Raw genomic sequence first — 14672 nt, 5'->3', positions numbered from 1 at the left:
GCACGAGAGTGCACACCTGCCTGTCCCTCCAAGGAGTGTGACCGTTGGTCTCAGTCTGCTTCTCACTCTGATGGGGCATTCGATAAGGTTAGCATGCAGTTAGAGATAGAAGGTGAGCGCTTGGTAAAGGCCGTGTGGGGGTGGACAGGCTCTTCTGTCTGGCCAGAGGTTAGCCACGGGTGGGTGCGTCTCCCTCCTGAAGGTCTTCTTCCCCTGAGCAGGAGAAGACACCCCCCGGGGCTTCTTCTCCACCCCTGAGCCTTTGCCCTGGGACCACATTCCACTGTGCCCAGCATCTCCATAGGAAAGCAACTTGTCCTTCAAGGCCCAGCCACAAGCCTCCCTCTTGCACCCTGAAACCCTCCAGTTTGCCCCAGCAGGGTGGCCCCGCAGTCCTGAGCAAGAGTCCGTCCCACAGTTACTTGTCAAACCTTTCATTTCCCCCATCTCCCCGCCCCCCGGCAATCTGGGAGGTGAGCAGAACAGAGCACATTCAGGCCTCTCCCCATTCTGGTTAATCAGTTGTTTCAACAGTTGAAGAAAACCAGGTTCCCACTCTGCCTCTGCTGCTTGCTGGCTGTGTGGTCCTGGGCATCGGGCTGAACTTCCCCGGACCTCAGTCTTATCATCTATAAAATGGAGCCAATCGTATCAACAAAAGATTCCAAAAGACAATGGAGCGTAGCATGGGACACAGTGCCGGGCACAGAGGAGAGACTGTTCACTCCTGGCTCTTAGGACTCCTTGTAGCCTCTGCCTCACTCAGTCCTTGGATAGCATGGAACTAAAAAGCCTGGCAGCCCCTCTACCCTCGTCCTTTAGCCAACGTTTCTCCTCTCCCCATCTCCCACGCCCTCCCCCAGGTGGTTGTATCTTGTCTGAGGCTCAGCAAGAGACCAGAGTTAAAAGTCTGTATCATTTCTGATCATCTTTTTCTGGACTAATCCCTGCCCTTGTTTCCTTCCATTTTCCAGAATCCTGAGAAAATGGTTTCTCCTCCAGGCAGCCTCCCCCGTCTTACTGTGACTCCCTCCTAAGTGCTCCAAGGCTACAGTTACACATTGAGAGCCATCTCCCCCGCCCCTGACTTGAAGCTCTCGGAGGGCAATAAGGGCCTTCATCACCTCTGCAGTCCCTGCATCTGGCCCAGAGTCTGGTGCACAGAAGGTTCTTGGGGGGAGGAGGGGTGTTATGAGTATCAGGGGCCAAAATTGCTCACTATTTCCTATCCAGACCCCTGAGGGAATATGAAGACCACATCGTCCATGTCCTGATATCCACATCCTTCCACTTGGTTGACTTAAAGAGGAAACTGGGCTGAAGTAGCCCTCCCTCCCTTTTTAAGAACACGCACTCTGCCTGCCTCTGGGTCTTTGCACCTGCTCCCCGCTCCCCTGGCTAACTCCTGCTCCTCACTCAGCTTCCACTTACAGGCTCCCCTTCCCAGAAGCCTTCCCCTGAGCTGGTGCTCCCCTGGGTGGGTTGGGGTCTTTGTTTCCACCTCTACTATCTGCACATGTATCTGTTGACATCTCTAGACTGGGTGGTCTTTGAGAGCAGGGTCTACGACTGATCTTTCCAAAAACCCCAATGCCTGGCACAGCACCTGGCATATTTCTATGTTAGCCTCCTGGTCCTCCATGAAGACATCACTGACCCCCCTAGGAAGCAAAAAAAAAAAGTCAGAAGCTGGTGTTTAGTGAATCTCTGATGGCTGTCTGGCTGGATAGGCAGACCAGCGTAGGGACAGAGGGATGGATAGTTGTCCACAAAGATGCTCGGAGAGCATACGCGAAGGGAAAGTGGGGGAAGGGGACACTTCCATTTTTAAGAGCCAAGAACTGAATGATCTGAGAGGGTTGGCCAGGTTCCCCACCCAATCCCTTCTCCAAAGGCTGGCCTGTGTGGTCTCAGGCCTGGCCCGAGCCTGGGGTTCTGGAGGGGAGTTTGTTAGCAACCCCCTCCCCTTCAAGAGATGCAGCAGAACTTCTGTGTGGGGGTCTGGGCCTCTTTTCCCACCCACCCAGCATTCCAACCCTCACACCCTTTCCCCAGCCAGCACAGGCCCTGCCAGCTGGCGGCCTCCCTCCTCCTCACCCCAAGACTGACCGCACCCTACCCCACAGACTCACCAGATACATCTGAGCCGTGGGTCCAACCTCTATGGGAAAGGCTGGAGATGAGAGCATGGTAGGAAGGAGGCCACCCGAGCAGTCCCCAGGATCCAACCCTGAAGGCCCAGAGACATCTCTCTGGGCCTCTCCCTACCCTGGCTGAGGGAGCACAGGATTCTGGGAGAAAAGCAGAAAATAAAGCGACAGGCAGAATATCTCCTGCTTGTGGGGAAACAGGCACTCAGAACGTCTGCTGCTAGGAGAGTACACGGGCCATGCCTTTCTGGGGAGTAACTTGGCATTGTGCGTCAAAGCTCTAAAAAACATACATACCTTTGACCCCATGATTACACATCTGGAAACATATCTATTCAAATACCAATAACAGTGGACAAAAATACAGGGACAATGACGTGCACCCCGGCATTTGTTAAGATAGTGGAAAATGGCCAGTAATCTATGTGTCGATCAACAGAGGCTTGGTAAATAAGTTATGACACATCTTTCCTATGGAATTCCAAGAGCCTTCCAGAATGATGCTGGAGACGTTAACATGACATGCAAAAGTGCCCACAACATTTTAATCAGTCAAAAACCCTTGCATATTTTTAGCAGGAAGTTCACTTTTTCTTTAAACATAATCAATGTGTATGAACACACCCAGAAGGATCTCCACCAGCCTGTTCACAGTGGCTTCTCTGAATGATTTTACTTTCCTCCTTTTGCTTCTCAATAGTTTCTAAAGATTCTACAACGAACCTACACTGCTTTTGTGATAAGAAAAAGTTTGTTTTTCCTCAAAGTAAAAAGCTCATCAGAGACAAACAACAAACAAAAACCCCAAAACAAAACAAAACAAAACAAACAAAAAAACCCAACAACAACAGAAAAAACCCCAAACATTCACAGCAGAAGACAGTGTTGGTAGAAGTCCCTGTTCGTATTTTTGAAACACTTTTCTAGGTATTTCCTCATTTACTCTGTACGGCAGCCCTTTGTGTTTATCCTGTTTTGCAGATGGGAAAACAAAGGCTGGGAGGGGGTCAGTTGCTTGCCCAAGGTCACACAGCTAGGCCAAGCTGGGGTTTGAAACCAGGTCTCCACGGCCAAGGTCAAGGAGAGGCCACAGCTGAGGGGGGAGAGCGGGGCTGGGGGCTGCCAGGCAGGGCAGGGTGGAGGAGAGGGAGAGGCTGTGAGAAGTCCAGCAGCTGGGAACTGAGAGTCTAAGCTAGAGCCAGAGGATCAACATGTGCATGCAACCGCCCCCCACCCCGCCCCGTATCCCTTCCCACTGGCTCGCAGCCCCTCTCCCTGTCCAAGCTAAATATTAAAAATCCCATTACACCCCGACAGCACGCAGCAATCACGATCACTGTGGAGCTCCCTCCTGATCGGTTTTAGATGCAGGTCTGCTGTTGGGAGAGAGGAGGGCAGGGCCCCCAACAGGGGTTACAATGGGAATCTGATGGGCAGGGGCAGAGTAGGGGCTTGAGCTAGGGAAGGAGAGACCAAGAGAAATAGGGCGACTGAGACATACTTGGAGACACTGAGGCAGAGGCACCTTCCCCATCGAGCCCATGAACATCTGGAAAGAGTCAGGCAAACAGACTTGGGAGCTTGGGGGGAGCCGCTGCTGCAGGGAAGGAATTCCAGAGCCCAGAACCCCCTGCCCCTCTGCCCCGCCCCCAGCAGATCTGCTGGCTACAAACCTCAGTGGGGACCATGACGGGGCTGGGGACTTTGGAGGAGAGGAGGCCAGAGCTCTTCTGAAGAAAGTCCCCGGAGTCCCTCACCTGGCAGCTGTATGGCCACTGCAGGTCCTGACCAGGTGCCCAATAAAAACTGGACAAACCCATGAGTAGGGAGGGGTCATACCCTGACACCCATCGGAGTCCCTCACCTGGCAGCTGTATGGCCACTGCAGGTCCTGACCAGGTGCCCAATAAAAACTGGACAAACGCATGAGTAGGGAGGGGTCATACCCTGACACCCGTCCCGGGCACTAGATACCCACCAAACACACCCAGTACTATCATACGGCGTTATTCATGCAGTTGGTTCCTCGATCTACAATGACCTCCCTCCCTTCACCCATCCAAATCCTACTCACTCTTCAGGGCCTAATTCAAATGCCACCTCCTCCTTGAAGCCTTCCTAGACCTCCAGTCAGAAAAGATGCCTTCCTTCTCACATTCTCAAAATGCTGTGACTGGCTGTAATTCATTTCTGGAAGGATCGTACTCGGCCATCCTCTCAGTCTACTGCTCACCCGGGAACCAGTGAGCTGAACCCTGCATCTCAGGTGCTCTCCTCCAGCCTTCCCAGGGCCACCACGGTCAGCTCCAAAGACACCTCTTCCAAGCAGCCTTCCCTGGCCCCTCTGGCTAACACGAGTCTTCCTTTGATCTCTACTGCTACATCTCCCCACCCCCCCCCTTCATTCATCACAGCTTATAACTATTTTATTCATCTGCTCACTAACTTTCCCCCTCCATGTTCTTCTGCCCAGAGACTCAGACTAAAAATTCTGGAAGGGCAGGGAAAGTATGCCTCTCATTCCAACCTGTGTTCCTCACCACTGGTATGTGCATGGCTCATAAACGTACTCAAGATAGACAGATCTGCCTCGACGTACCATGGGGTTCCATCCTGATGAACCCACTGTATGCTGAAAATATTTTAAGTGGAAAGCTCACTTAACCTCCCTAACCCCCCGAACATCAGGGCTAAGCCTGGTGTACCTAAAGCTTGCTCAGCTGAGCCACCTCGTCTAACACAAAGCCTGTTACATCTCATGCCATTGATCGGACACAGTACTGAACTGGAAAAAAGACTGGTCACGTGGACGCAGAAGGAACGCATGTGGATCGCCTGTTTACCACCCCCAGCTGCCCAGCATAAGGAGAGAATCAGACCAGCCATCACCAGCCCAGGAAAAGATCAGAACTCAAACTCCAAAGAAGGGTTTCTGCTGAATATGCATCGCCACGGCACCCTCGGAATGTGGAAAAACGAGAAGTTGGACGGCTGTAAGTCGAGCCATCGTCAATTGGGACGGTCTGTATTGGCCGGAAGGCCAACGGCACACAGAGAGGGTCCTTCATACACGCTTGCTGAGTGGTTGACCGGCTTCTCCAGGCCCCTCCGTTCCCCACTCTGCCCTGCACACAGTTGGCCCTGGAGGAAGCCGGTCACATTGCCTCGGGGGAGCCTACAGTTTTGGGAAATGCTCAGGGCACTGGGAGCTCCCTGCACTTCCTCAGCCACCCTGCCCATCCCTGGGGTGCCCGTGCCACTCCCATGAGGACTCACAAGCTTGCCATCTGTCAAACAGACTTTAACCAGCCTTATCATCTCCAATTTGTATTAACGAAGCAATGGATTTTTGCTTATCAAATTCTGTTTTGATATCAAATGGATCTTCCCAAACCCCACTCTCCCAGAGATTCTGCTGACGACCCCTTCCCCCACTCAGGGTGGATGCTTGGGGCGGTCAGGCCAGAGGTTCGGGGAGGAGGGGGCCAGATCCACTCGCAAGGAGAAGCTCAGCCTTGGAGGACCTGCCTGTGCCAGGTGACCGCTCTGCTAGCCCCAGTGACCCACCCCCACCCTGCCCCCGGCCTGGCAATCTCAGCCCATGTAATTGAATCGGGGAAAAACTGGGGGACTAGCTTTTGACAAAGAGAATATGGCAGAAGTGATGAGATGCCACTTTTGAGACGAGGTCATAAAAGGATGAAGGTTTCTGTCGTGGGTGCGCTCTCGAGCTCTCTTGGGTCATTTGCTCTGGGAAGCCATTGCCCACATGACTCCCCACGAGGGACTGAAGCCCGCACACAATCGTGTGGGCGAATGTGGAAGCAGACCCTGCCCCCGCGTGGCCGCCGGAGGACACCAAAGCCCCAGGAGTGACCTTGCACCAGGGCCATCCGCCTGAGCCACACCTGGGTCCCTGGCCCTCAGACACTGTGAGGTTACAAACGCTTGTTGTTTTCAGCTATGACACTTTGGGGTGACTTGCTGGGCAACAATGGGTAACTAATGTACCTCTTCCTCTAGGCACCTTCCAGAACACCTCTTCCTTCCTTGCTCCCCGAGTCCTTAGCCACGGCCCTACCAGACGCCGTGCCAGTCTCCCCAGTGGAACACGCTGCTCACGTCCCCAGATCCTTGCAGATCCCTCCTCTGGAAGGCCCAGGCCACCTAGTCAACATATCCCTCTCCCAGGACTCAGCTCCAGTGTCACCTCCTCTGTGTCCCCTCCCCATCTCCCTCCACCAATCACCCCAGCCCAGGTGGTCCCCATCTCCCTCCACCAATCACCCCAGCCCAGGTGGTTCCAGTCAGAGCCAGTCAAAGGCACTCCCTCCCTTGTTCACGTCTAGCCTGTCTCCCCAGCTAGACTGTGGCTCCTAGAAGGCAGAGGCACAGTTGCGTTCTTCTCTCTTCCCTGACCATCCACACAAGGTCTCACACAGAGCAGGCATGGGTGAGGTTTGATGAGTGAATAAATAATGAGCAAGGAGGGACTGATTCTGTGCCCCCCCCATGGCCCGCCACCTCCCAAGGCTGTGCCATTTTCACACTCAAGTACAGAAAACCAGCTCTGCTATCTTCCCCCAGAAACCAGCCTTTTCACCCAACATCCCTGATTCTTTTCCAGGACCATCACCTCCCCACAAGCCGGAATTGCCTCCTTCCTCCTTTCCAGCCCACGTGTTCATGTCATCCTTCTCATTAATCCTCCTCACATCCCTTGATCCTAGAACCACGGGTGCCCCGTCCGGACACCCACCATCTCTCGAGAGCACGGGCCGCTGCTCCTCTCTCAGGCACCCCTGTTTTTCCGCCCAGGGACCTCTAAAATGCTGCTTCAGCTCACGGAGGGAGGAGCCATGGCGATGGTGGACGCAGCAGCATTTTATGAAAGGGAGGGTCACTGCAGCCACCTGAGGCCACCCAGTGACTGGCACTTTAGGAACCCCAGAATTGGGTCCAAACCTTAGCCTGGCATTTGGAGGACCCCCAGGATCTGATCCCAACAGGAAAAGCAAGAGGAGGTGGTAGAAGTAAGCTTTAAATCACCACCCAGCTCACATTGTGGAGTACCCGCCCCAGGCCAGGTTTTGTAGACATTGCATCCCATTTAGTTAACATGTATTAAGCGCCTACTGCATACCCACAAGCCATTCTATGCGTTTTACAGTCTTGAATTGTTGAGTCTTCACAAGTGCCCTAAGAAAGAGGGTTTCAGGCGTAGCCCAGGACAGACAGCCAATAATAGGCAGGGCTGGGATTTGAACCCAGGTCTATCTACCTTCACAGCCTTCTTACGACCATGCAATCCCTCCTACACACTTCTTAGGCTTGCTGACCACCTTCACGATTGTTTGCCCCAATCAACAGCACCTGCACTATTGCTTCCTTGGGACCTCTCCTTAAATCACCCCAAGTGGCACGATGGCTGAGGGGTGGGCTTGGAATTGCACTACCTGGATAAGACCCCTGGCTCCCCTACTTAACTCTCTGAGCCTCGATTTCTTCCTGTAAAATAACCCCATCCCTCCCAGTCTTCTTGAGAGGAGTAGTAAGTTAAATACACAAGTGCTCAGCACACAGTATGACTGGCGGTCAGGAGGCCTGGCTCACGGCAGACCCGCGTGTCCCCTCCCCACTCCCCCCTTCCTCGCACCGGAAGGAAATGTGTGACTTGCCCCGGCCACTGAAGCGTGCAGAGGAGCGGAGCGGTGTGCGTGCCACCACCGGCAGAGCTCAGGACCCAGCATGCCATCCACTTCACACACCTTCTCTCTGTCCTCACAGTCCCCAAATTCCAAATGACGGCTGCTCCATCCCGCTTGGCTCCCTGAGCGGGGACTCCCCAGCTGACCCCCGATGGACAGGCAGCCGTGAGTGAGAAATGAACTTTTGACTGTTTGGTCACTTCCGTCGAGCCTGGCCTGTACTGACAGACACAGCCGAAGCCCAATAAATGTTAACTTACCCCCATTCTTTACTGGGCCTTATTTCCTTCACAATGAAATGACATCACTTTTGCAAATGAAGACATACAGCATGGCTTGCTGTTGTTAATATTCACGTAAGAATTAAAATGAGAAATGTTTAGGGGCGCCTGGGTGGCTCAGTCGGCTAAGCGTCTGCCTTCAGCTCAGGTCATGATCTTGGGGTCCAGGGATCCAGTCCCGCATCGGGCTCCCTGCTCACCGGGGCAGGGTGGCGGAGGAGAGTCTGCTTCTCCCTCTGCCTCTCCCTGTGCTGCTTCCCCAGCCTGTGCTCTCTCTCTCCCTCTCTCTCTGTGCCAAATAAATAAATGAGATCTTTAAAAACACAAAACAATAAAAAAAAAAATGAGAACCATTTATCCCCACACCTATGAAAATCACCTTGCATGCTCCCCGTGGGACATACACCTGCCGCCATTCTAGAAGCACCCTTCAAACGCTTCCTTCTAAGAAACGGAATATCGACTGCGGATTGGGGAAGCCCGGCCAGAGAGGGCCTCCCAGTCAGCTCCAGGCCACTGCCCTGGCCAGCCTGAGCATCCCCAACAGCCCATGTCTGCAGCCAGCTGCAACTCTACACCCCTGCAGGGGTGCCTGCCCCGCCGCAGCCCTCACCTCTGCAGACCGTGCCGTTCTCCGCCGCCTCGAAGCCCGCTTTGCACATGCAGCGTCCGATGGGCACCAGCCACTCGCCGTCCCCGTTACAGTAGAGCTTGATGGGCACATCCACCTCCTCGGCGTTGGCGATGCAACTGCCCCGGGCGGCCACCAGCGAGGTGCTCTCGGCCCCCGACAGGGTCTCTTGGAAGACAGCGCCGTTCTGGATGACGCGGGGACACTTGCGGTAGAAGACGCGCACCGCGATGAGGGACATGCAGCCGCCGTAGTCCTGGAAGGCCAGGTAGAAGCCGCTGCGGGACACGGGCCCGAAGCTCCGCACCTCGGTGTTGATCTTCATGACCCGGCCGCCCAGGTCCACCTGCGAGAAGCTCTCGTCGGCCGCAATGGTGTCCACCTTCACCCACGGATTCTCCATCCAGTTGGGGAAGGTCTTGGTGGCCGAGTCGAAGTCGGCCTCGTAGTAATAGAGGTTGAAGGTCTCCTTGCAGGAGCCGGGCACGCTGGGGATGCTGCTGCAGTCACGCACCGAGAACTTCATCTCCACGTGGATGCGGTGGGCGCCGCGGCGCCGGATGAACTTGGTCCGTAGCCAGTTGTTCTGGCTCGACTCAAACACATTGCACACCTGGTACGTGCGGATCGTGTTCATGTTCTCATCGTAGCCGCTCACTTCTTCCCACTGTGGGTGAAATGCTAGTCAGGTGGTGGGGGAGGGGGCTCAGCCCTGTCTGTCTAGAGGGGAGACACAGATCCGGTCTCAGGGAATCCTTTCAGTCCGACAGGGGGCAGTAGGACTCTCACCACTGGGGGCCTCCTAGTCTAACTAACTAACTAACACCCAATTCCCCAACTGGATGGGGGAGGCACAGACTCTGTCCTAGGTATGTTCTACTCGGATGACGGAGACTTGATTCCTATCATCAGAGAGGTCCTGAGGGGAGGGAGAGACATGGCCTTGGCCCTGAGGAGTTCCCCAGTCTGTGAGCAGAGGGAGACATGCCTATCTGATGGGAAGGGCACACACACTGTTCTTGGTTTTCCCCTGATTAATACGGGAGATGTGACCCTCAACCCCTCCCCCGGTGATAAAGGGGACATGGCCCCCGGCTCGTGGGAGACGCCCACCTGGAAGGGAGAAAAGGGAGAGGCCCACCCTGAGGGAATTCCCTCTCCTGAGAGCAGACATAGCTTTGTGCTTGAGGAGTGCTGGTCTGATGGGGGAGTCAGAACATCTGCCTACTGGGAGCTCCTATTCTGATCAGGGAGACAGTCCTTGCCTCAGGGGATTCCCAGTCTGACAGAAGAAGAGCCCTTACCCCACGATGGGGAAGACAGGCAGTCTGTTGGGGCCTTATGTGGTTATGATACCACTAAAGTGGTTAGGGGACCTGGAGAGAGACTTTCCACCCTTCGGGCCTATGGCAGGTGCCTTGGCACTCTCCCTGGGCCCCAGCCTGTCTCTCACACATGCAGCTGAAAGTTCCTGAGCCCCATTGCTGCAGAAGGGGGCTGGGCAGGGCCATGGAAGGCTGGAATGAAGGGCCCCGACCCCATGGTATCTCCTCACAGACCCGCACAAGCCAAGCTCACGCACATGCTGAGCTTTTGTTCACAATTCTGTACCCTCCTCGAGTACCCTCTTGTCTTCTCTGTCCATCCTTCTGGAGCCTCTTGGAGCAGGCTCTCTCTGGCTGCAGAGTTTGCATCTGCCGATTCTCTGGTGGGCCTTTGGGGACCACCAGCCTGGGCGAGGGCCCGGCACCCTTGGGCCTCTCAGCCTGGTCTCCCCAGTGGGGCTGAGAGCTTGCTGAGAGTAGCCCCCCCCCCTTCTCCTGCATCCCCTTTGGTACTGGGCTGGCTTTCCCAAAAGAGCTGAAACAGCAGATCACCCCCTCCCACTCATGCTGGCCTGGGTGGGCGCTGGAGGGGGACCTCAGTTCTTTGTCATGATTATCATGCATGATGTATCATCATCTCCATTCTACAGGTGAGCGAGTAGAGACCAGGGAAGTGAGGCCGCTTGACCCAGGTCACATAGACCTAGACCCGTTCCCGTGCTTGTGCACGCTGCCTCGAAACACAACGACCCACAGGTAACCCAGGAGTCCTGGGTTTTGTCCCAGCTCTCCTAACTCAATGCATGGCCTTGGGCAAGTCACTTCCCTTCGCTGAGCCTCTATTTGCCCGACTGCCAAATGGGACCATGGGTGGCGGTGGTGAGGCCAGTAGCGGCAGAGCTGTGACCCTCGAGTGGGTGCTGTTGGTTCTGCTGCCTTCCTCAGATATCTGGGCCAAGTCTGTGCGAGGCGTGCAGTGGCTGCCGGCTTGGGGAGGGCTGGTGTTGGGAGAGGCCAGCGCCCGTAGGGAAGGCTGTGCTGGAGCCTGCTGGCCCAGCCTCCACATCCATGGCGGCTCTGAAGCTCCCTACATTGCCTTTTTTTTTTTTTTTTTTTTTTTTTGGGTGGCACCATGTGACAAAGTCAGCCCCTTGTTACAACCACTGCTCTTCTTCAGAACTTAATTAGAGCACTTAATTAGAGCACTCTGCCTTTCTCCCCTCTCTCTAATTAACATGCGGAGGCCCTGCAGCCTAAACACCCCAAATAATTGCGTCCGGGGGCCCTGCAGCCCAGCCTGGCCTCATTCCTGCTGGGGTGGGGCTGCGGGCCCGGCCGCCTTCACAGATGGAAAACTGGTGACAAGAAAGAGCCCCAGAAAGAGGCCTGACCCTAGGGCCCTGCCTATTGAGAGCACAGGTCTGGGCTGGGGAGGTGAGGGCGGTTTGGTTGGGGGGGAAATGCAGCTCCTTGGGGCAGCTACTGAGTGGGAGGAGCTGGGATGGGAGGAAGGGAAGGGATGGGGGGAGAGGGGAGCCCAGGGAGATGAGGAGGGAATGCTATAAAAACTGATGACCGTGACGATGATGATATGATGGTGGTACAACTACAGCTACTCAGCATGGGCGGGGCGCCCTCTGCCAGGCACTGTGCTAGACACCGTGCGGGAAAACCTCACAGCGGTCCAGTGCAGAGGACATGATCACCATCATTTTATAGATGAGGAAACTGAAGCTCAGACAGGTTAAGCACCTGGCCCCAAATCACGTGGCTGCTGAGTGGCAGAATTGGGACAGAATTTCAGGCACATCTGGCCCCACAGCCTGCATGTAAGTTGGTGCTGGAAGAAAGAGGAATCTCAGATTGTGCCTCCTCTTCTCCTGAGGGACTCACAGCCTACCTGGGCTCAGATCACTGGTCCCAGGGAAGTATGGGCTCACGGAAGTGTGATGATAAGAGCTCGGGGAAGGGGAGCCTCGTGTTATGGAGACCCAGAAAGGGGGCCAAGAAAGGGGGTCAGAGCCTTGGATACAAACTAGACCCCCATCACTAACTAGGTATAACACCCCTGTCAGGAAGCTACGAGTCTCTGAGCCTCAGTTTCCTTACCTGTAAAATGGAGGTGTTTCTTCCCCATATGATTGGATTGGATGTGTATAAAGGTGCTTCTTTGATACAGTATGTGACACAGTGGGTGCTCAGAAAATGACAGCTCACTTTCCTCATCTGTAAAATGGGGACAGCGCAGGTTCCTACTTCTCAGCCTCACCCTGAGGATGCCAAGGGATAAAGGCTGCAAGCTGCCAGCATGTTGTCATGGTAACCGGCACTCCACCGATAGTAGGGGACCAGGAGGCAATGAAAGGACAGCCCTGGGCCCTGAAGGAGGGAAAGGGGCTGGAATTTAGGGGGCATCCAGGCCCTGCAGCAGAACCCGAGGTCCTCCGAGGGACCGGGCAGGGTGTGGGGACCACCGACTCACCCCTGATGGTGGATGCACGATCCAGCCCAGCTCCGCGGTTGCTGTGGTGGAGTCCATCAACGTTTCTGTAAAGAAAAGCAAAGAGTTGGGTGCCTGGGTGGCTCAGTGGGTTAAAGCCGCTGCCTTCAGCTCAGGTCATGATCCCAGGGTCCTGGGATCGAGCCCCACATCGGGCTCTCTGCTCAGCAGGGAGCCTGCTTCTTCCTCGCTCTCTGCCTGCCTCTCTGCCTACTTGTGATCTCTGCCTGTCAAATAAATAAATAAAATCTTTAAAAAAAAAAATACCCAAGAATTTAAAAAAAAAAAAAAAAAAAAAAAGAAAAGAGTCACTGCTGTCCACCGACCAAGTGCTGTCAATTACCCCAAGACCCCCACCCCTCAAGGGTCTCCTTTACAGAGCGCCACCTACTTCCATCGCATCAATCAATCATCTCGCTGTACTGCAGCAGACTACCCTCCCTCTATAGGTCTCCCACTCCATGATCCCACCCACTCCCACGTTCCAGCCAATCATCTGATTCTACCCCCCTCCAGGCTCCACCCCCTTGAAGCCCAGCTCCAGCCCTTCTGCCCATGGTCCTGTCTCCTCACCGCCTATCATGTCTACTGACACTTCCCTCCCTTGCTGGTGGAGAAGGGTCTTAACCTGGACTCTGCTGGGGGGGGGGGGGGCTTCAGAGAGCCCACCAGGCAGCCCTGGAAAGTTTACATCAGACTTAGGGTGTCTGTCTGCTGTTTTGCCTGCATCTAATTCTCAAAAACTAGAATGTGGCCCTTGGAAAGGCCTCTCTTTGGTCCCAGCTGAGCCCCATCAGTTACCCCACCTTGGCTCTCTGGCCCAAACTTCCTATCAGGGACACCTTCCCCCTTTCTCCAGGCACCTGGAGTCCTCCATAGTGTCCCCACACTGGGGCGCCCTCCCAGAAGGTGAAGTCAACTGCTCCTAGGATAGGGCCCTAGGAGTGGGGGCGGTGGTGTTGAGGGTGAGCACTGTCGAAAGTTACTCTAGTCTGTCACCTGCCCCCTGGGGCGGGGGGGCATTGAGGAAATTCAGATGAACTTCTGAACCAGCCCTGGGGGGCTGGGGGGGCTTGCCCCTCCCCCAACTCAGTAGCTGGAAGGAAGGAGCTGCACAACCTATGGTGAAGAAGACCCCCAGGGCCGGAGAGCGCCTCATTCATCCCAGACATGGCCCAGGGCCCCTTCCCACTTCCCCTTTGCTGCCATAGGGAATTCAAAACACTTCTGGAGCTGAACTGCATTGAACAGATTTAATTGGCCCCTTTCAAGCATTCATTCAACAAATAGACCCGGATACACTGGGGACCCTGAGAGAGAAAACAGTGAAGAGTGAGACCCTAGTTGTTCGCAATCTAGTAGTGGTGATAAGGCGTGACTACAAATAGCCAAGAGAGAGGAGGCAGAGAAACACAGAAGGTCACAGCTGGACCTTCTACACCATCTAGCCCAGCAGGCATAGGTGAAGTCTGCTTGCTGCTGTGCCCCCACTTCTGCGCCCCGGCAGACCTCACCAATCAATCCCTGCACTCTGTGGCCACAGATGCTCCTGGTCGCTGAGCCAGGAAACGAACCCCCACCATGGGAGATGCTGTTCCTGGCCCAGCCCCACGGCTTCATTTTGGAGATTAGGCAGCTGAGGCACAGAGAGAGGGAGAGACTTCCTAAAGATCCCATAGGAGTTGGTGGCAGACTGGGAGGGGCGGGTCTCCTGCCTCTGACCCTTTAAACTTTTAGATACTTAATTGGATGGCCTGGGCTGGATGAATTTGGGTGAGAACAGTAGGGGCAGGGTGCACCGTGCCCAGGCCGCTGTGAAGGTCAAAATGGGAGCAACAAGGTCTTGAACTAGGGCAGGAGCAGCGTGGATGGGAGGACGCATTCAGCCAGAAGTGACCCCAGTCAGACCCATGAGTTGACAACAGAGGAAACAGCAATGTCCCCATGACCGCCTGCGGCTTATGTCTGTGGTCACTGTGTCCCTTTGCTGGGGGGTGGGGGGCGCTGGTAAGGGGGGAGGAGGGGTGCCAGGGACGGTGGAGTCCAGTGCCAAGGGCGTCTTTTTGATGGCAAATTG

The 14672-nt window shown here is 55.0% G+C and overlaps 1 protein-coding gene across 2 annotated transcripts in view; it reads right to left on the bottom strand.

Moving 5' to 3' along the window:
* Positions 1 to 14672, bottom strand: part of EPHB2 (EPH receptor B2) — a 183431-nt gene that overhangs the window by 108213 nt on the left and 60546 nt on the right. For both annotated transcript variants that reach the window (XM_044237400.1, XM_044237399.1), the window contains exons 2-3: positions 12578 to 12642; positions 8753 to 9437 (exon numbers count right to left, since the gene is read on the bottom strand). In XM_044237400.1, coding sequence (XP_044093335.1) covers positions 8753 to 9437; positions 12578 to 12642 — 750 coding nt within the window. The remainder of the gene's footprint in view (positions 1 to 8752; positions 9438 to 12577; positions 12643 to 14672) is intronic.

This window comes from Neovison vison, chromosome 2, assembly GCF_020171115.1.
Source record: "Neovison vison isolate M4711 chromosome 2, ASM_NN_V1, whole genome shotgun sequence".
NCBI lineage: Eukaryota > Metazoa > Chordata > Mammalia > Carnivora > Mustelidae > Neogale > Neogale vison.
The sequence above is the reverse complement of the archived record's forward strand: the minus strand, read 5'-3'. Positions and strand labels throughout refer to the sequence as shown.